Raw genomic sequence first — 23,540 nt, 5'->3', positions numbered from 1 at the left:
GTATACAAGACCACTGTGCCTCGTTCGATGTGATGTTTGAGGTATTCTGTACGCATAAAATTTCAAATGGTTTTCATGGTTATTAATAGATATACTAAAACTTATTTATACACGAAATCCAGACTGAGTGGCGTACTTCACCCTGCTGTCATGTTCGGGTTGGCAAAATAATGCTGTTTTTAAATATTGATATAAGGATCAATGGAACAACAGTTTATATAATTGTCAAATAACTTCATAGTTTGCTATTTGTGAAGAATTTCTTGTAATAAAATATATATTTTCAAAACATCATATGAATTTATCATAGCCTGTTATTCTCAAATATCACACCGTGGTTATCATTTTCTACGAAGAAACTCTAGTTGTCTCGTTCATGCGACTTTAACGGTAAAAAACATAAAATAATAATGTTTCCTTAATAATGATATGACGAGATATGAGCCTTTAATGAGCTTTTTCTCGTGTACAGGGTCTTTTGTTCAGTAAAGAGGTATGATAAGGGTTTTCAATGTATTTTTCCCCTGTAACGAGGTATGACTAATTTTTCACTGAGCGCTTCTCATTGACTGGGTTTTCCCCCTGTAACGAGGTATGATAAGTTTTTTCAATGTATTTTCCTCCTTTGCAGGTTTTTCCCCTGTAACGAGATATGATAAGGTTCTTAATGAGCTCTTTCAGTCTACAGTTCATTTTACTGACTAGATGACTCGAATGGTTCCTTAGTGACAAGGTTACTATGCGGTAGCCAAGATTATTAGGAGTATTTCTCAGATGGGAATTCCGACTCTTTTCTTCGTGAAATTGATACCAGGTGTAGATTTATCGACAGCATCGAGGACTGGCTTTGAGGTCAACATGTGATATCTTGAACCAGACGACTATTAATTAATGGCGGGAATTTTCGAGTAACGACCGGAAAGTACCGAGCAGTAAGGAACTGTGACGTAAGCACTCAACATTGAGATGTTGACCGGTAACCATGGTTCTGGGGCAAACATATGGAATTCCAAATTTTATTCACTATAGAATAGCTTAGAAAATGAATAGTAAATATATAACAATGTATCTATGTTTCTATTTCAGCGATAGAAGCATTTCATATGCAAAGCAATACTATTACTAATCTATCAAAAAAATGAAATCCACAATCCTGATCAAAGTTCTTTAACAAATCTTTATTTGATAATAATGTACATTATATTCAGAGTTACGTTTTTATGGTATGTACATGAATCACAAGGAAATGTCTCGTGTGTGAAACCTAAAGGCTAGAAATAGTTGATGATTTCCGTATCTTCGTAAAATCCCTTGTATATATCATAGATTAATCTTTTTTAAAAAAATCTACATGTCGGCCAATTTATTTTCAAATAAATCACAAAATCGTTAAAAGTTCCTATTCAGAAATAATGAAAATGAAAATAGGAAAAATAACAAAAAGTCGTGTTGCGGTGTTTTTAAAGAATGAGAGTAATTAATATGTACAAATCTATTGAAGGATCTTTTATTTACTATATCTGCAAGATAGTAATATCCCATTCTATTCCAACGCATGTATGATACACTTCTATGTAGATTAAGACAATAGATATGACGTATCATACCCACGGATTGCTACAAAACATTACAAACTATTTCCTGATACACATTGTTGGAACAACAGCATGTTTAACTTAACAGCCATATTAGACCGGAAACTTTAGGTATCGACACATGGGTCCAATTGACAACGCTCACACAAAACTAAAGTGGCACGAATAAACTATTTTGTCCATCTTATCACCGACTTTTGGACAATAAACGGATCTTTTGATATCTCAACTACACATCTGACATGTCCATTCGTGAGGAAACCTCTCAACTACACATCTGACATGTTCATTCGTGAGGAAACCTCTCAACTACACATCTGACATGTCCATTCGTAAGCTAACCTCTCAGTTACACATCTGACATGTCCATTCGTTAGCTAACCTCTCAACTACACATCTGACATGTTCATTCGTGAGGAAACCTCTCAACTACACATCTAACATGTCCATTCGTAAGCTAACCTCTCAGTTACACATCTGACATGTCCATTCGTTAGCTAACCTCTCAACTACACATCTGACATGTTCATTCGTGAGGAAACCTCTCAACTACACATCTAACATGTCCATTCGTAAGCTAACCTCTCAGTTACACATCTGACATGTCCATTCGTTAGCTAACCTCTCAACTACACATCTGACATGTTCATTCGTGAGGAAACCTCTCAACTACACATCTAACAAGTCCATTCGTAAGCTCACCTCTCAGTTACACATCTGACATGTCCATTCGTCTAACCTATCAACTACACATCTGACATGTTCATTCGTGAGGAAACCTCTCAACTACACATCTAACATGTCCATTCGTAAGCTAACCTCTCAGTTACACATCTGACATGTCCATTCGTTAGCTAACCTCTCAACTACACATCTGACATGTTCATTCGTGAGGAAACCTCTCAACTACACATCTAACATGTCCATTCGTAAGCTAACCTCTCAGTTACACATCTGACATGTCCATTTGTTAGCTAACCTCTCAACTACACATCTGACATGTTCATTCGTGAGGAAACCTCTCAACTACACATCTAACATGTCCATTCGTAAGCTAACCTCTCAGTTACACATCTGACATGTCCATTCGTTAGCTAACCTATCAACTACACATCTGACATGTTCATTCGTGAGGAAACCTCTCAACTACACATCTAACATGTCCATTCGTAAGCTAACCTCTCAGTTACACATCTGACATGTCCATTCGTTAGCTAACCTATCAACTACACATCTGACATGTCCATTCGTGAGGAAACCTCTCAACTACACATCTAACATGTCCATTCGTAAGCTAACCTCTCAGTTACACATCTGACATGTCCATTCGTAAGCTAACCTCTCAGTTACACATCTGACATGTCCATTCGTTAGTTAACCTATCAACTACACATCTGACATGTCCATTCGTGAGGAAACCTCTCAACTACACATCTAACATGTCCATTCGTGAGGAAACCTCTCAACTACACATCTGACATGTCCATTCGTAAGCTAACCTCTCAGCTACACATCTAACATGTCCATTCGTAAGCTAACCTCTCAGTTACACATCTGACATGTCCATTCGTTAGCTAACCTATCTACTACACATCTGACATGTCCATTCGTAAGCTAACCTCTCAGCTACACATCTAACATGTCCATTCGTAAGCTAACCTAACATGTTATCATGTAGGGGCAAAAGCAAACATTTACAAACAAAACGAGAAGTGACACGACCATGAGATCTTCCTGATCATCACCTGTAATAATGATCGATGGCTAACATCATCCAGAGGCTATGAAAGCAATAGTACCTACATACATACATACATACATACATACATACATACATGTATATATATATATGTATATACATAGAATAACATACAGCAATCTAAAATGTATTAAAGGAATTCTTTCGTTTACCTTTGTAAACATTTTTACCTTTTCAGGATAATCGTAAAAAAATACATTGAAATTTCTTGGGACAAAAATGACAAGTCCATATTTGGTTAGATAACGATACCGGTTGACTTGTAATTTAATTAAACAATCAGATGAAAAATATCATTAAATACGTTATCGTATAAACTTTTCTTACATCAACTTAGTTTGCTTAAATCAAATTACTTCAACAGGATGATTAGAGACAAGTACAAAAATTCCCTCATCAAATATGATATCAATAAACACAACAACACACTTGTTAACTAAACCAGGAATTCATATCCAACTTCAGTGTGAACAAATTAAGATTGTAAAAGTGGACACAGTCTGTAACGTTCAACTCTAAGCCTTTGTTGTCTCTTTTTTATTACAAAACTTCCCTGGGGAAGGTAGAAAGCTAAAGTACAATAGAAAAGATTTTTAGGAATACCTACACTGAACAAGTGTAACATCTCATCTCATGGATAATCAATGTTATCAAACGAGGTTTTCAACATATCGACCCTACATTGTACACATAGCATGTTTACACAATAAATGTGTCCTAAAACATTTATGAATGGTGTTATTTTAATTAATGTACCAAACCTAGTTATATTGCCTACATAATTCACACAAGATATCTATAATTTGCTCATTTGGCAAAACAATTTACCGTATACACTACAGGTGTTCAGTCTATACAGCGACTATTGCATAATATAAGGTAAACAAATCCTGACATTGCGGACTTATATCCGATTAGGTAATTACGACAAAAAGAGATGAAAAAATATCTACATACATTATTAAATCAAGATATCATGGAGAGGGGGATAAACTTACTCTATGGGGGCCTATATTTTCCTTTGAGACTGCTGTCTACCGTGCAGACAACATATTTTCTTCTCACTCCCAGAGCAGTCTGGGAAATAACAAAGTGAAAGTAACTCTATAACAAGAAACATAAAAGAAGGGAGATAACTCCAACACTATTCCTAAATAACATACTTAACTAACGTAGCGAAACTGAAACACGACACAGTCGAAAACTCATTATAAACTGACGATATGTACATCTAGGTCACATCGACCTACGATAGAACAGAAGTAGTGGCAACGAACGAGTGACGAATGTTTTATAGCCTGGGAAAATATATCACAAAATATGATTGGCAGCAAAAGGTTCGAATTGTGGCACAGTTCAAAATATATCTATGTACCTGAAGTTGTTATAGAATTATCACATTGATCATAATTGTGAAATTAAATTCAATGTGTCAGTGCATCTCCTCATTTAGAATTTGACCTCTTTCGATCACTTTCAATGTTCCTCAATCGCCTCCTAGGTTGAAAATCTAGGGCCTTAGCATCTTTGACAAGGCCATGAATTGTGAAACAGCTGTATGATGCAGATTAATTCATTGTTATGCCATACTTTATATAACTCTATACTTGTATCATTCCATTCTCTTCTAAAACTGTTGGAAGGTTCTCTGTCCACTTCGTGATTCCTTGTATTCCTTGAGAGCTCGGATTTTATTCCCAACCATTTCATAACAGATCCCTACCATGAAGTAAACTATCCAGTGTTTACCACTTCCCTGGTCCTCGTCGTCCTTCAAGGCTCGAAGGTGAATTAATGCTGCATTACGTCTCCTGGTGTCGCCAAGTTCGTGATAACAAAGAAACGACAGGAATTCCGCGTAACGAAGCGGAGGTATGGAAAGACTTTTTACTCGTTTTTTTTCTGCCAGTTGACTTATTTGTGGTGGACAGAACCATAAACATTCTTGTTCAAACTCAATAGGTGACACACATGCCTCCCGACATTTGTAAAATAAACTGTGTCCTTGAGCGCACCAGAAATTTTCATACTTGTCTTTATTCTGACATGTAACACTACCTCCGCTTATGCACAGTTTTGACGACGAAATCATTTGTCCACACAATTCCAGTGTTTTCACGTAATTCCCAGTCTGATAGTAATATGTTGCCAGCGTCAGTAGTCCTGGACTTGTACACAAAGATGCAAGCGGTTTCAGAAAGTTCTTGCATTTCCTAAGATATTTATATCTCTGTTTATTTCCTCTTGAAGAATTCTGTTTTCCAAAAATTATCATTCCTGTATGTGCCAGTCCTTTCAAAGTAGTAAAGTAACCAACGAATTCCTCCAAGTCTGTGTTTGAATTACAAAGGAGGGCCAATGTTGTTGGGAGTGTATCGCAAGTGGATTCAATTGTAAACGTTTCAAGGAATATTTGAATGTCCCTTTCAGCCTCTAATTGCGCTGGTGCAGCTAAGAACAATTTCAGTTCGCCACTTCGTATATCGTCGACTAGAGATCCTAAAGTTGGCTGTATAAATGTCCCAACTGAAAGGCATCCCCATTTCATATCATGCAGACCAATGAGATATTGAAGGAGCTTTTGTTTTCTTTCGCCTTGAAATTTGCCAAGGAACATATTGTTTGTATTGACAAAGTAATTTGGACAGTATCCTACCTTCAACCATGAGATCAAAGTCGTGAAACACAACATGAAACAAAGAAAGGTATTTTTTTCCTGCCATAATGATTGAGGTGTGCTTTCTAAGGTGTGGAAGAGGATTGTTTTGATTATATAGGACGAGATCAGATCTGCTTCCCCCAAAATGTTACTCACCGTGCTCGATATTTGTTTGAGAAAGTACTTCAGCAATCCATAGACTAAAAATTGGATATGAGAGAGCAGATGAGTTTTCTTTCCGCAATTGTGAACGAAATCCTCCATTGTAGGAATGGGTCATCAGATGTTGTATCTCCCACAGGAACCAGATGACAGCCACCTTTTATGATTTGATCACGCAAGGTTTCGCTTGGCCAATCATGCAGGCGAAGTCTATGGATCCATTCATTGGCCTGTCGTGGCCAACTGCTACACGGGAAGGAAATGACAAAATCTTCGTCATGGTCAAAATCGCTTTGTTCACGCATCAAAGAACTAGCTGGTCCATGGGTGGATAGTTCCATACGTGCTATTTTACCAAATATATCTGTCGTATTCCGTGAATACATTGCACTTGATATGAAATTTGAAGCTCCTACTGGTACAATGGATTTCATCAAAGACTCCATACACATGTATCCAAAGTGAACAAGTTCCAAGGTTACATAGCCAGGACGACTGTTAGCATCCCTCATCATCAGAACTGATCTGTCTGGTGTGGTACGCATTTCCAGGTCTGGTCTTATTACAATCACAGTACTGTCTATAAACATCAAATCCCTGTCCGAGCCCTTCAACCGTAGGCCTTCATAACTACTTCCGGTGTGAAACCTTTTCATGACGTCTTTTTTACTGTTCATAATAAGTTCATCCAACATCAACAATTTTCTCTTGACGGCCACAGTCTCCTTGTTACCTATAAACTCGTCCAGGATTCGATGTAGAATCCATGATTTCTCGTACAACTCTCCCTTGTCCGACATCTCAGAAACAAAAGTCTGTAATTATAAAATGAATGTAACATAAACGTCTTTGTGTAGGATATTAAGCCACAGTTTTTCCAATGTGTTATTTCTTTATATTTTCTCTCACAATAAGATAAAAAATACAATATGTTGAACTTTGATTTGGGTCATTTGATTAAACATACTACCCCTCACTGACTACCACACATATTGTATTTTTATTAGACTTTAACAAGGACCTTATTCATCAAGTATGTATTTTCAGTCTGATATTTGTCGGAGCGAATAATGTTTCTCTCTTCTTCTGAAGCCATGTGACGCCAATAACCTGTAGATTTTCATTTTAACATTCTCAGTTTTTGGTAAAGATATAACTGATTATCTATAGATTTAAAATTACGACGTCATAATCAGAATATGCCAGAAGTTAATGAGTAACACAGTTCTGTTATATTATTTTCATATCACTTTAAAATTTTATTTTTTAATCAATACCGGAGATGACTTCACAAATGATCGACTAATGAGAATCCTTGTTTTTCAGAAGGGAAATAATAATAGACATGTTAACTTCCCCCGTTGTTTACAGATGGAAAATATAGTGCTACCTGTATATCGTGCAATAAACCGATCACTTTTTTTTTCAGACATTATCTGATTATTTTTCAAAAAAAAATTACACTTTGGTTTTAATTTGATTGCCGATGACTTTTAAGAAAAATGCTCTTTAAATTTTAAATAATATTATTCAATTATTCCACACGAAGCCTTGTCGGTCAAGAGAATTTTATCCAATCAACTTGTCTTCTTTTCTGCGATAAAAGACCGAGCGATCAGCAGTTCAAGGAATTCTTCATGTTTAAACTGATGTCATCCTCAGGTCAAACCCTTCTTCCTTAAGGAGGTCAGAAAATCATTTCCACAAACTTCGAATGAATAAAGAACACCTCCGATCAAATGATATTCCAACAGAAGAAATATGATTTTAAAGAATTTGCACTATTTCCTCCATCGTGCCTTGCAACTCCCACCCCAGAGGGCTACAACCAAACGTTTAAACAAAATTAATTTCCCTTCAATCAAGGATGCTTCTGACCAAGTTTTGTCAAAAGTCCGCTCTGTCGCTCATACTGTCAGCTAATAAAGCGCTCGCTGTATTGTTATCCAAATGCTATCATATTTCCTTTTATCAAAAGAGGAAATTTCTGTTTAAAAAGTTGCCTTTGAAATGACGATGAATGCCTGCTATTCAGGAAAAATTTAAGAATAAAATGTGAAAATAGTTTATTTCCTGTCACACATATTCCCAAGGATGTATCGTATAAAACCTTTTAGCCTATTTTTAATTAGCAGAAAACCAATACTTGTTTTTGTAATTTATTGAGTGGAAATGTATTCACAATCATCATGATTTCTCTCCTACCATGTCGATTTCAAGGACATCAGTACAATGTCAACGTGTGGTCAGATAATTTAATCAAAGTGTACTCAGATCGGGTCCCAGGTTCTCGGAACTTCCTTTACTTGAGGAAATCGTAACTACTATATTAAGCATAACGTAGGTTAAAGTTTAGGTTAAGGAAAATTAAGTACGGAAGATTCATGAAAATGGGGTCAGTTGTACTTATATGTTTATTTCATTATTAGCAGTATTACAAGCTAAGTGTTATTAAGTATCCACGTATAAGTGTGTTTAAAATTCACCTTTGTCTTAGAAATTATATTTTTTTTAAAAGTATCCTTATACCTTGTGTTCTAGTATCATAGCTGAGCTTCGAACCCCAAGCCATAACCGAATCCCTTTATAAAACCAAACTGTACCATAAATTATCGATAATTTGCTCCTCAGTATATAAACAACTAACCTATAAATATTCCGATAGTAGCTTACCACTTAAGGAAAAAGTAGCCGATAAATTTCTTGCGATACGTTTAGAAACTTTGTACTACTGACTCTTTCAAACACGTAAATGATTTAATGCATGATGTAGCATTTCCAACAAAATGGCGACCTTTACAGACTGTCCTTGAAATTTGAGAGTACACTTGTAGATATATCAACAAGTAAACCTTGTACAATGTTCTCGTATGGTCAGATAATCTAACTTAGTCAAGATGTACTCGGATCACTTGTAGAGTTGCAAATACAACAGCTTGTATGTACTATTTGTGGCATCTGAAGTTCTACGTTTTCAGATAGGCATTTAGATCCGAACATTTACATATGAAAGATTGTAGGGACATTTTCTGAAGGTAAAAAATACAACTTCTATTGGAGTCCATTTGTAATTATGTGCTAAAAGTATCTTCAAACAGTGTGAAATAAAATGCCCCAAACAGTAATTAGGAGTTTTGTGGCTGTATTTTGGCAGCCAGCGCCATATCCTTTGCGTCTCGCTATTGTGTTCTAACATATATATGTCCTCGGATTCCACTGAGACAGGCTGTTACTATTCTAACCTCGATGACATCAATGAAATAGTTGGAAACAATTTTTGTATTGAAAAACAGCCAATGCTTGAATCATCCATGACATGACTCCACTTGCCATCTGGATTTAATTTTGGATCTATCAAGGTTAGCTTGTAGGTCGTCATGTTTAGTCTGCTCAGTGTTTAGATCAGACGGCATATTTGTTGTCAAACCAAGTGATTCCAAATCTGGCAAAACATCCCTCCATCAACAATGACGATCTATCCATGATGGCTTTTGTAATTTCCGTACCATTATCGCTTCCAGGAGTGTAACCATCAGGCAGGGCTATGGTCATGAACGTCAAATAGTTCCGCTTCTTCCGGAAACCGTAGGAGATTGTCTGGAGCTTGTGATCAGAACTTTCAGGAATAACAATATATGTACTGTCAAGTATGACAGTCGCCCGCTGGCCAAGGCATGCCTCTACGGAGTGTTTTTCTCCATTTCTCTTGTAAGATGTTCACGTCCAAGGAACAAAGATATAATGGTTATTTCTAATGCGTTTTCTATAGAATGAAATGTTTGTCGATATACTGGAAATTGACAAGTTAAAAAAGTTGAACACTTCTCCAAGATATGTCCGTCTTTCTTTTCGCCCAGAATAACAGTAATGCATCCTCGTGGTTTGGAGTGTAAATACCAGTGCCAATAGAGGATGAACAATAAGAAAGAATTTTTAGAAACATTGTTCTTGTTCAGCCAGTCCAGGTTTTACAATCTGCATCATCCAGAGAGGAGAAACCAAGAATAAAAGAAGTCTCCTGGTTTTATAGCATATGTGATACCTCAAAATGATCCTCATTGTTTTCTGTTGATCTGAAAGGTAGCTGGGAGGTGATGTAATCAAATACGTACCAAGGTACCAAGGGCACCACAACTTGTGATGAAAGATGAGTTGCTATTTTGTGCATTTGGGCAATATGGTCGAGTTTTCTTTTGAAATGTTTCATACATATTGGGCATTTTGCGTGGGAAGACTGGCCATAAAATAGATCCTCTATGGGTAGTAGTGGGATGTTTCGCCGCCAATCATTATCAACACCAACGTTTTGACCTCCAGGTTGTGGCCTTCTTTTCTGATAATTCTTAAGTCATTTATCACACATACCAATCTCTTGATCATCAGTAACGTTATTGCCATCCATCTGCTTTTTAAACATCAAACAACCAATTGTGTTGGAGAAGTTTTCTATTTCTTGCAGACTTTTTGGTTTTAATGTCTCTCCTTAAACAACTTTACAATCCGCACCTACACAACTACTTTTCTTTGTGAGAACAGTGCTACATAAGGTGTTTAGTCACTAGTCACAGTCTCAGTAGAAATTGTAGGAAGTAATGTCAACAGAACAGTTGATGATCATGGGGTATATGTGGTTTTATGGGGTATATGATATATTGCTGGAAGGTTTGTAATTATAATTGACAGATAAAGTTATTCAAGGACATACAGGCATTAATTGTATGCGTATAAGAGGTTGTTACATATTAGGAAATGCACTATGTATATGAAGATGTGGAGAGTAACAGGACAACGAGTCATTTGGGTGATACAAATCAAAGCCAAAAATCAACACTTTGAATAAATGTTAAAATTTCGATCTTTAGGCAGGGCTAGGGTAAGAGATAAAGTTGTCTTTATTCTAAATAATTTTGTATGGACTAAATATTTTCACATCATTTTGAAGTTTTTCTCACCAAATGCTTAAAAAAATCAATGATACCGGCAGTATACTTACTGTTTTAGTGTTTATTTTATGGTTTGCACTTTCCTATGTCGTTACAATCTTTTTTTCTCTGTTTTGTGACAATCGGTGTTCATAATTCAGTAATCTAGTTACTTAATTAGTGAAATAAGTGCCTATCGATGAATTTGGGAAGGGAACCAACTTTGATGGCACAAAGCAGTGTATCGGTGAGTGGTCTCAAAGGGTGAAAAAAATCTTTAGACCGACCTCTATGGGAAAGAACCATTACTGGAAACCACACCTTTGAAAATAAAGTTTGATCCAAAAATAAACATTACCGCTTATTGCTTGAACTTTGATACTTTAATGTTGTATGTACACTCGAGTTCAAGTGCATTTTATCATGCTCCAGTGTGTACTTCCTTAAATATTACTTTGTGGTAATAGAGTTAACACGGGGCCTTATGTAACGGGCTCATTTACATTTAGTTTTATTTTTTATTAAATATATTCCTTAAGAATTTTCACCAGATCAAAAGTTAAAATTTTAGAAGTTTTCGCCTTCAGAGCCTTATCCGATCATCAACAGGTTTTCTTGTCCTTAAGAATTAGCTTTCTTTCAGTATATGTATTCACTCCGCAGAGTGGGTAAAAACAGTTCCAACCTTACCTGAACTTGTCTAGCTGAATGTGTCTATTTTCAGCTTCAATGAGATTTGTCGGGGCTGTCAATCCTTCTATAGTTTTGGATATCGTCTCGATGTAGCTACTTTCTTTCAAAAACATAGGAACCGTGGAACAACCTTCTTCATTACCAAAACTATGCTGAACATGTTGACAAAATCTTCTTGTCTGTATCCACGCCGATGACTTCCTGGTCTTTGTGTCGATAAATATTGGAGATTACCAGTTTGTCCCAGAATGCATTGCTGTCATAGCGGGGAATACTTGTCCTTAGCATACAGAGCTGTCAGCTTGATGAGAGGTTCCCTGGCTGTGTATTGTAACTTCAAAACATTTAAACCAATCATTAATTTCTTTTGAGATGACGTAGATAGATGAGATTCCCTGCCTGCGTTTAGTAACTACTAAGCTATAATAAGCTAAGCTAAAAGTCACGACGCGTAACGTCCCCTAAAAATCACAGGTATTGTTTCGGTACACGGTAGACTGTCAGAATTGTTTCACAGGTAACTTTTACAGGTATAACTACGGAAGCGTATTCCGGCCACGATGTGTTTTATTTAATCTCGAAATTTCGAGATAGCAACTCAAAATTTCGACTTACTGATTCAAAATTTCGGAGTGATATTATTATCTGTGTGTTTTGATACTAGTAAAGGATAGCTAACGCTTAGATCAACGTTAAGTTCTTCACCAACAGAAGAGACGGGCAGAACCTTTCGCATAATGGATTCATCTACAGACAGATTCGAAGGAACGGTAACAGGATCTTCTGGAGATGTTCAACCTCAGGATGTTCAGCATCCCTCTCGACAGCAGATAACATACCATCCAACTTTGGAAGAAATCCACACAACCAGACCCAGCCAGTGTTTTAGCCAAACAGATCATGAACCAGAACACCAACAAATGCGTAGAATCTGTCCAACCCATTCAGTCCATCTTTGAGGAGGACCTCAACCAACTCCGAGACAACAACTGGGATGACACTTAAAAGGCCCTGGTCCAGTGACATCCAACATTCTAAATCGTCTCCAAATTCCAAATCGTCTCTCTACCGTGCTCGCCACAAGCAGACTTCTCCGCTACCAAAGACTTTGGCCGACATCACCTTGGATGGAAGAAGGACAGAAACATCTACAGGCGAATCATTTCTCCTATTTGACGACGGTGAACAAAACAACAGGATCATCGCATTCGTTACATCAGAAAACCTGGCCGAACTTGCAGCATGTGACACATTCTTCTGTGATGACACATTATACACCTGTCCAGCTACGTTCCATCAGATTTACGTCATCCATGTACAGAAGGCATCATGACCCCTGTTGTATATGCACTACTTCCTGTAAAGAGCCAGGTTATCTACAACCATTTATTCACGCTACTACAGGATCACATGATACACTTCCAGATTCCATTCCGGCCCAGTACAGCCTTCGTCGGTTTTGAGGTAAACTGAAGGAGAAGGTACTGCATGCCCACCCCAACATCTACACCGTCATCCAGACGCACAAGGGCATACAGAACATGAATGATATCAGCAAGATTCAGAGAGATGCAGGAGGCACCATTCAACCTTGGAAGAAGAAATACGCCAACATTGACAGACGCCTAACCACCTTGAAGGGCCGTTATCAGACTGGGACGATCGACCTGATGACCAATGCTGATTTAGCATCCGAACTTCTCCATCTTGGATTAGAGTGTTTTGTGGTTTCTAGTTTTGACTTATCTAGTAATTGCCTATCAAAGTTGCAAAAGGACATATCATCTAGATAAAGTGGATAATGTATTGTCATAGATAAACGAGTGCTAATTCAGCTTCATTTAGGGGTTTACTGTTTATCTTAAATAATAGTTTATTTTAGTGTTAAAATGCACATATTGATTCACTATTACATGCATAAATATAAATTCAATTCAGTTGCTGATATCAGTATATCAATGTGACTTCATGAATTTTGTTTATTAAATAGAGGTTCTACAACGAGTGGCAAGCCTCGTGTCTTTTCTAAATTTGAAAATTAACTAACGAGAGTTTGATAACGATGATAATCAACTGTAACGAGTTGTAGAACTTTTTTCTACCATAACCTTTTAAGGTAAAAATATATGTATTGTGTACAACATTGTTTCGCTCCCATTGACACATTTGCGTAAGAATACATCGTATGTTGTCCGATTGGCTCATTAATATGCAAAAAGAGACAAAATCGCTATTTTTGATGCAAAAGACTTTTTTATTCAGTAATATTGTTTGGAAACATCCCGTAACATTAGTTCATTGAAACACGTTACAAAATTACACAAATTGTTTATCTTTCAAAAAAAAAAAAAAAAATTGGAACTAGATTTTATTGCGGATAAGACTAGTGTTTCTTCGCGGGAAAATGTGAATGCAGACACGATTAAGATGGCGTGTAATTTCGAGAACTTCTGATCACTTTCATCAGAACTGTACATCACAATATCAAAGGTTGGGAAACCAAAATTACTGCATTTATCAATTACTAACCCCTTTCCCCCTCCACACATATTTGCCGCATCACCGATCTTGACCGCCGGCAAGATCGCCATTGTCAGCCATGTTGATGATGGACAGCAGACGATGAAAACAATCGCACGTGGCGAAAGTAGTTCGGGGTCACAGATCATTGTTGGGTCAAATGTCAATGCCTCGTCCAATAAATTTGGCTGTCACCAATAATACACATGTGTATTATGCGTATGAATGAACAATGGATATAGTGTTTAATGAATAGTCTGGGCGTGAGATAACATACGCAGGTTATGGTAGAATTAAACATAATCTTACATGGTAATCATTAAATAATGAATAATAATATTAAATCTTAATATTTAATAACTATTTTATAATACTTCTATATGCTAAAATTATGTTACAATTAATTAAAACAAACAGAAACTTGATCTATTTCATTATTGATATGTAAATATACCATTTACAAAATAAGTTGACATTCTTAGTTGAAACAGACTATAACTTTAACTTCAAAGGAATTCTTAGTTGAAACAGACTATAACTTTAACTTCAAAGGATTCCCTATAGAAACACCTTCCTTTCAAGATGGCAGATTTGGTGTTCGGGGAATGAGTCAAAAATGCACTCTGATGTTTTAATATCTAAACAGTTGCCTCAAATCGTACATTCATAATTCAAACTATTTCTCTAAAAGCTGTATTATCAATAATGGTATAATAATACAATGTGTTGAACCAAGTATTTTTAGGCACAAGTGACGTCAGCCCTGCGCGGACTGTATGTATAATACAACTTTCAGTGTGGCAATCGAATTCTTTCGGAAAAGATTTCTGTTTTTCATCGTTAAAGTCACATGCTTAGCACTAAATATGTTTTAAAAGCCATTCTAGGGCTATAGAACACCGAACGTGCACTTTTAGGGAGAAATAAGTTTTCAGAGCAATTGAAGAGCTACAAATTACGCCAACAGATCATCAATACGTTTGAAACATCGAGAGAAACAACATGAAAATACCAACACGAAGAAAAGGAATGTCAAAAAGGTCAAAATAATGACTAAACATCAGAAGTGGAGAGGAACCTGCCCGAAGAATTTAATGAGTTTCATAATATTGAATGACTTCTGTAAGAGAAAACATATGTCTTAGGACTTGGAATTACCCGATTTTACTTCAGCAATAACTAAATTGATTTATATAGGCAAAATAAAAAGAAAGTTTCCATGTAAAGTGTAAGTTATACATCACAAAAAGACGTGAGGTCAAAATGGTAATTCACATTTACTAATTTTTTTTTCTTAAACTTCAGTAAACCTACATTTTGCTACTTTTTGCGCCCACTCCCCATCCTTTCACCTTTAGCAAATTCCGGTCAGACGATAAGTTTTTGAAGACACAATCACGTGGTATATTATATAAGAGATAAGAAGTATTTATTTTATTCAAGACCAATCATCGCGTGGTATAAAGTTATAGAAATATCGAAAAATCAATAAGTTTTAACAACAACTTCGATACTGATAACAATTACTGCCTTGATTAAATCTTGAGAGTAGCACGTCACAGGATATAGCCCATATTTCATGGTTATTCCATAACATGAACACGTGACCGGATAATTTTCAATAACATGAACACGTGACCGGAGTATATTCCATAACATGAACACGTGACCGGAGTATATTCCATAACATGAACACGTGACCGGAGAATTTTCAATAACATGAACACGTGACCGGAGTATATTCCATAACATAACAACGTGACCGGAGTATATTCCATAACATGAACACGTGACCGGAGTATATTCCAGAACATGAACACGTGACCGGAGTATATTCCATAACATAACAACGTGACCGGATTATATTCCATAACATGAACACGTGACCGGAGTACATTCCATATCATGAACACGTGACCGGAGTATATTCGTGATTTATGTTCGGCGATTTGACGTCATATATAGAGAATACATGGTCAGCGTCTTAAAAATATAAACTGTATTGTAGCGAGAGTGAAGAAAGACAAAAATGGCGAGCCACTTCTCGCCACGTTTGTCTTCTCTCCCGAGCCAAAATACAACTTTTATTTTAAGACACTGACTATGTATTCTATTTATCCCGCAACACTGGTTGAAAATCACCATTTCGACAGTTTTGTTGTCCAATAATTGTTTACCTGACATTGATGTTACCGGCTGAATTTTACCTGACGGCTTAAGCCTAAATAATTGTTACAAGCGGACGTATAATTCCAATCTTAAACGGATATAGCAGCGATTTTATGAATTTTCTGAAATAAACTGAGTCATTGCTGCATATAAAATGTTTTATTTCAACAGTCATTTATATAGTTAAGTGTAAAATTAAGTAAATTCAGAAAGTAATTATGTCTTATTAACAAATGCTTGCCGTCACTGCCGAATATAAAGATACTTATATAATGAACATCTCTTTCTTTGAGAAATCTGCAACAAGCAATTCATCTGGAGATCGGCTATTTAACAGATTCGTTATATGAAGTAAAACTGAAAGACGTTACAACAAAGAGATCAATATCTGATATAAAGATAACACTTTAAATCAATGAACTTGTTGAATTGAGTGTGATTGCTATGTGAATCCGTCGTTCACATCCACAATGAACAAAGTACTAGAGAATTTGACGTAGGAACTTTGTTGTACATACTTGTAAGCATAGGTTCACTTTCTGAGTCAAATTACAAAATGTTTTTTTCTACACAATGGAATATTTTACAAGTTTGGAAAGCGTGGTCGCGTGGTTTTAGAGTGTATAGGACGATGACTTAATGTACAAGGATATTTTGTTTCTAATAACTTTATATATATAACATTCTTTTATAAGCTGCATGACAGCGAAAAGAAGCAGGCTCCTTGGACCTCTTGTGACCTCTGTGAACCAGCTGATCATAATAACCTGTATGTTCTTTGTGGTGAAGTAATAATGTATAGACATTCTTTTCATTCTTAAAATCCTGTAGATTTATGAACTAATTACATTTGTATAAAGGAATTTCTTCATTTGGCTTCTTTAATTGATTAGATCAGACAAAATTTGCCTGATGAATCTGTAGTTTGATAAATATATATATATATATTTTTTTAATTTTACAGAAAAACCTTGAAGAACAATGTAAATCTGTTATCACGAATTTACTAGTGCAGCAAATTAATCTAAATGAAAACTGATAAAGATGAAAACCGTTACCTTCTATAATACATCACTTCAATACAGACAACCCCTTGTTAAGACCACGGCATTTCGTTCAGAGGTGCCTTTAATCGGATTAACTCTAAACTTTATTTATTTATTCACACACACACACACACACACACACACACACACACACACACACACACACACACACACACACACACACACACACACACACACACACACACACACACACACACACACACACACACACACACACACACACACACACACACACACACACACACACACACACACACACACATATATATAAATATACCAATCTATTAATTTACCTTCTTTTCGTCCGCTATTAAAGTACTTCGGCCTTTCAGCGGTCAATAATACTACAATACCATAATTGATTTGGACACTGAACACATATCCAGTTAATATATTATTATGTTTTTTAGCTTCCTCTGCTTAAGCCACTGCTATTTTCAATGTTGCTCTTAAGTCTGTGCATATCTTTTATGTGTCGATGTTGATAACTCCTGTTGCGTTCTGAGACTCTACCCTTAATGCTCTGGTCGACATAGGGCGAGCCTCCCGTATGTTATTCAGTTAGCTGGTCACCAGCTTCTAGAAGGAGACCTCAAAACGACCCCCCAAAAAACAACCATACACATATATTGGTAGAGATTATGTTGTATTGTCAACAGTTGGTTTATTTTCATTTTATCATTAGACTGAAAGGATAAGCCGTTTTGGGTTTTGGGGCGTTTGGAGTAACAGCCATTCGGGATACTGGGCATTCGGAGTAACGGTCTTGTGAAATCGTTATTGTCTTTACTTAAATCGATATTTTCACGTGCATTTCATGATGTGGGCAAAATTTGTATAGGCAGGAATCATTAATTAAACACTATAGAATGCACGTCATTTTTAAATAAACATCAATTTCTCCCTTCGTTAACTGTTATTAAACTAGAGGATGACATTGTTTTCCATCACAACAACATATGCATGTATAATGACAGCATGCCACAACAATACAATAGCACAACATTGGAGAGGTGTCCCCTTCCCCCCGTGCTGAATTGGAAAGGTGTCCCCTTTCCCCCGTGCTGAATTGGAAAGGTGTCCCCTTCCCCCCGTGCTCAACAACCATATACATGTTACAAAATGGAGGGACGTGGAAAAGGATGACTGCTACCTGCAGTGTACAAATACAACATAGTGATTAGTTATCTCCTCCCCCAGGGACAAGTTTTTTAGGGTACGCGGAAAACGGAAAAACTGACCAGACTGAAATTCAGTCCTTAATAAAACGTTTTTTCCCCAAAATTTTTCTGTAACACTAAAACAGAAAACAAAATTAGCAGTTCAACGAGAATCACACCAAATAGCACTGAATAGTTTGAGTGTCTCTGCTACTGGCACTGCTATCACACAATAAACTGCTACACATCGCTGTGTCCAGGAATCCGTGCACCGTCACGACGATTGGGTCTTCGAGATGATAGAAGTTTCTTTTTTCCAGCTGCATTGTGAGGCTGAAGCCGGGCAAGAGCACGTGATACTCGGGGCACAGCTGGCACATCACTGGCTGGGGTAGGCGGCATCTGTTACATAGTTGGCACGTCAGGTTGAGGAATGTCACCAGTTGGCTCAAAGGTAATGCGTTTGGGTAGCAGAGCTGTCCGTACGGCCGGTTGCAGAGTACGGACCCTGGTTGATGACCGGTCTAAGCTGGGTTGTGACTATAGCACTTGTGGTGACTGTGGCATACATGGTGGTGACAATGGAAGTGGGCGCTCCGTTTCCTTCGGCCCTGCTGTCTGAGATGGAGAGGGTGTATTGGGGATTGCACCTCGAGGCTGTTCCACAACTGGAGTCGGTAGGCTGTGGAAGGGGGTGAACTTTCTAAGATGCTGGCGGTTGCGAAGTGTGACACGGCCTGTGCCATCAACCCGGATAACATACTGGTGGTATTTTCGGACCTCGATAACGGTCCCAGTACGTTCCCATCGCCTGGGATGGTTGCCAACCAAGTTTTATATGTAGACGTGATCTCCTACTTTCAGTGGTGGTAACTTGTGGGCGTGCTCATTCCACCTTTCATGTTCCCTCGAGTGTCGCCGGGCAAGTACCAATTCACGATGTGAGAGCAGTTCTGTCCATGTTTCATGAGAGGAATATCTCCCCATCAGGATAGGGATGGCGTCACGAATGGGACGTCCAAACAAAATAAATGCTGGAGAGGATTTTGTCTCTGGAACTATGGAGTTGCGGTACATTAGCAATGCTCTCTGAAACTTATCCTCATCCATGGATCCTGAAGCAGATATGTTGTCGGTAAGCATGCGTTTCACATACTTCACAGCCAGTTAAGCCCTGCAATTGGCTTGTGGGTTAGCAACGGACGAAATTCTGTGCTTAATCCCCCAGGTCTTCAAGAACTCCTGAGTCTTCCCCGCTATGAATTGGGGGCCTCCATCTGAAGTTAACTCTTCCAGGATGCCAAATGTCACAAATGTCTCACGTAGTCGTTTAACTAGGTCCTCTGCACCAGATTCTGACCTAGGTACCATAGGCCAGTTTGAATACCTGACAACATAGTCTTTGCCGTTGAAGGTAAAATAGCCACTACAGATCATCTGGAAGGGGTAGTCTGGAGGCGTGATGTCAGATGGGGGCTGCATTTGGTTGGATTTGGCCATCTGATGACAGTGTGCACACTGGTCCCTCACTCTGGAAATGTCAACAGTGAAATCAGGCCAATACACGGAGTCCATGGCCCGCGCACGCATTGCACTGACATCTTGGTGGGCTGCTTGGAGTGCATAGAGGATCGGCTTTCGAATAATGGGTGGGATGACAATTCGATGGCCCAAGAGTACTACACCATCCACAACACACAGGCTAGCTGCATAGCGATGATAAGGCCGCAATGTTGCAGACATCTCCCTGACATCGTCTGGTAATCCTGTCTTCAAGTGATGCATGAGGTCAAGAAATGTTCCATCAGATGCTGTTGCCTCACGAACCATGTCCCACGTGACCACAGTGCTGACATATTTCAGAGCTTTGGAGGCTGCGGCAACAGTGGAAGCGTCCTTAGCTGTATCATTATCCCGTGTGTGCTGGTATAGGCTTGCCTGGGTGTCATGGCGAGATACTGTCGTGGTAAAGATCAAGCTCTGGTTGTTCTCTCGGTAGTGAAAGACGATAGGGTTGGTTGGCGGGGTGCCTGGAAGCTGCATCCGGATCGAGGTTCATCCTGCAAGGCACATGTATGATTGTAAACCTGTATCCAAGAGTTTTCTCCTTAAGGTTAAGTAGTCGTCTATTGTCAATGTCAGTGAGACACCTATCGTTCAGAATCTGCAGACGGGGTTTGTGGTCCGTAGCTACAATGAGGTCCTTGCATCCCAGTATATACAACTGCCAAAGCCTCCCCTTCAATGGGAGGATACCTCCATCCATCATTGCAACAAGTAGGAGTCTTGGGCACACATTGGCAATACTTCTGCATCATGCCATCAACAGACAAGTCAGTGGCTAAGCAGGTTGGTCGATCAGTGTCAAATAAACGCACACCTTCTTTCCTCTACAATAACCTCTTTGGACTGGTTGAATACCTTGTCCAGCTCTTCTGTCCAAACAAATGGTGTTGAGGGTTTCAACAGGGAACGAAAAGGCTTCATCTGTCGTGTCATGGCAAATGCATATGCACCCTGGTTTATGAACCCAAACCAAGCTCTTGCACCATTGGTGTCAGTGGGTGTGGGGAGGTTTCTGATGGCATCAAGGAACTTGGCACTGGGGCGTATATTAGTTGGAGTGATTGTGAATCCCGCAAAGTCAACAACGTCCTGGGCAAATTGAAATTTCTTTGGATTCAGAGTAATGCCATTTCGTACACAAAGATCGAACCATTCACAAGCCTGAAAAGATGCAGCTTCGATAGAATTTGCCCACATACATGTGTCGTCTACGCATTTGACCTTATTCTGGAAGTCAGCGATGATAGCGCTGAATGTAGGCATCACCTTTGGCCAAAAAATCCTGTGGGGCCACCTTGTACCTGTAGCAACCCCACGGAGTAACAAATGTTGTGAAGTGTCGGTATTCTTCATGTATTGGTACACCAGTTTTGTGGTTGCAAGTCTAATGTCCGTCTTGGGGAGCTATCAGCCTTGCCTGGTTACAACTATCCTGGAGCACCATTTTGTTGGTGTATTGGGGCTGACTCGCTCAAGAACGCCAATGCGAACATCTCTTTCCAGATCAGCATAAACTTTGTCCTGCCAGTGAATTGGAACAAGTGCTGGCTTATGGACGGCCATGGGTGTGGCATCTGGGTCAATATGAAGTTGGAGAGGTTCACATTCCATAAGTGGTAGAGGTTGGTGCTCACACACATTGAAGACTGTAGCTCCATAATAGTCAAGAAGCGCTTCTACATACTCTTCAGTAGCATGAAATCCTGGGGGTAATCTGCTTGACAATGGAGGTGGTTGTTGTTGACGTCTGGGGCAAGAGCAGGATGCTTCAACAGAGTCTTCTACAGATGCATTAATGTCATGAGGTGCCATGGCTATACTTGGGAACTGTGTGTGGATGACTCCAAGTGAAACGAAGGCTTCTCTGCAAAGGAAAGCTTTCTCCATAGTGTTAGAGACATAACAAAATACACGTGCCGACTTAATAGAACCAGCGATGTCTTTGGTGGCAACACTGATGACAATTGCTTCCATAACGCCAAGGTCTTCCTTTATAGCCCCACACATCACAAGCTTTACCGAGAGAAGGTCCTGTGCCTTTATTCCTAACTTGAGAGCTGACTTCAGGGGGATGATTGAACTTTGGAATCCTGTATTTGCTACTATTGATATGTACAAATGTAGATTGATTTAAGGCTTGATGTATACTCGATAGCGTGTCCGCCTCACCTGGTGTCCCTCTCACAGTTCTTGGATCTGGCCTTACGGTCATTCATATTTCCATGTGAAGGATCTCCATATGCCCAGCACTCATTCCCAGGAGCTGTGGGTGGTTTCGGAGTAGTGTGAGCACCTGCAGAGTCTCCAACAGCACGTTTGGTTACCTTGCCCTGCTCCTTCTGGCGATGAAGGACACAGTTTCTTCTAAGGTTCTATCAGTCTTATGGTCACCTAGCAAGTCTGACATTATTTCAGGATCAGCAATCCTCCTAATAAGGTTGTCCTTGATTATCTCATCGCTGTAATCAAACACATGATGAGAAAGTGGCTCCTTGCAAGTGGCACTATATTTGGAAGAGTGCAGCCTGGCCTCGAAGACTAGCTAAAAATGTCCGAATGCCTGTTCCTGGGGACTGTGTCATCCTGTTCAGTTTGATACGATGGACTAATGTGCTTTCGTCTTTGACAGCAAGTCTCTTAGTTTAAACAATATTTTTATTCAGTAATAAGCATTTAATTACAGACAGGTACGCATAATCTTATGGGATGGGAAAACAAGCTTAAAGCTTATATTAATTCCTTTCCCATGTACATACAAAGACAAATATAAATCGGAAATGGAACACCTAACATCGACATTGGATGAAAAAGTAATATTTGGACATAACAATAAAACATATTAACTTACGTATACGCACATGTGGTGGATAGAATTACAAAATGTAATTTACAACTTAAGTAGTGGCGCCTTAATTTATTGGTATGTAAAAAAGGTTACCTTTCAAAGCTCCATTCAGATCTATGAAACAATACATAATGTACAGTTTTATAATAAGAATTAAAGGACAAAAAATATTAGGTAAAACGTTTACTAAGCTTGATATAATTTTGCACGGTCAAGAATATTTGTTCATTTTTCTGATTAGAGTAAGTGTCGTTTCCCCATAATAGAGTTTTTTCAGTTAGAGTAATATCTAGTTGAAGTAAAGTATTTTGTCGAATTATGTTATAATTAGCACAAGACAATAAAAAATGGTGGGTACTTTCTACTAACCCGCATGAACAAAATGGACTTTCTTCCAGATTTCTTAAGTATAAATGTTGTTTG

At 38.2% G+C, this 23,540-nt stretch overlaps 2 protein-coding genes and 1 pseudogene across 2 annotated transcripts; all 3 read right to left on the bottom strand.

Annotated features, from left to right (window-relative positions):
- Positions 1-4,981: 4,981 nt before the first annotated feature.
- Positions 4,982-6,975, bottom strand: LOC132559523 (uncharacterized; annotated as a pseudogene).
- A 12,898-nt stretch (positions 6,976-19,873) lies between these two features.
- On the bottom strand, positions 19,874-20,749 carry LOC132559522 (uncharacterized). The gene has a single exon (XM_060224149.1). The coding sequence runs from the start codon at positions 20,747-20,749 to the stop codon at positions 19,874-19,876; it is 876 nt and encodes a 291-aa protein (XP_060080132.1).
- A 321-nt stretch (positions 20,750-21,070) lies between these two features.
- Positions 21,071-21,535, bottom strand: LOC132559521 (uncharacterized). Its single transcript, XM_060224148.1, has one exon. The coding sequence runs from the start codon at positions 21,533-21,535 to the stop codon at positions 21,071-21,073; it is 465 nt and encodes a 154-aa protein (XP_060080131.1).
- Between the last annotated feature and the right edge of the window lie 2,005 nt (positions 21,536-23,540).

The sequence above is a fragment of the Ylistrum balloti genome, unplaced genomic scaffold, assembly GCF_031769215.1.
Source record: "Ylistrum balloti isolate Yb309-2 unplaced genomic scaffold, AGI_CSIRO_Ybal_v1 Utg370928, whole genome shotgun sequence".
In the NCBI taxonomy this organism is placed as follows: domain Eukaryota; kingdom Metazoa; phylum Mollusca; class Bivalvia; order Pectinida; family Pectinidae; genus Ylistrum; species Ylistrum balloti.
This window is presented reverse-complemented; position numbering and strand designations above follow the sequence as displayed.

What these genes read in the sequence shown, in the direction of transcription:
- LOC132559522 (XM_060224149.1), bottom strand. Translation starts at nt 20,749, where the DNA reads ATGCAGCTTCCAGGCACCCCGCCAACCAACCCTATCGTCTTTCACTAC.
- LOC132559521 (XM_060224148.1), bottom strand. Translation starts at nt 21,535, where the DNA reads ATGCCTACATTCAGCGCTATCATCGCTGACTTCCAGAATAAGGTCAAA.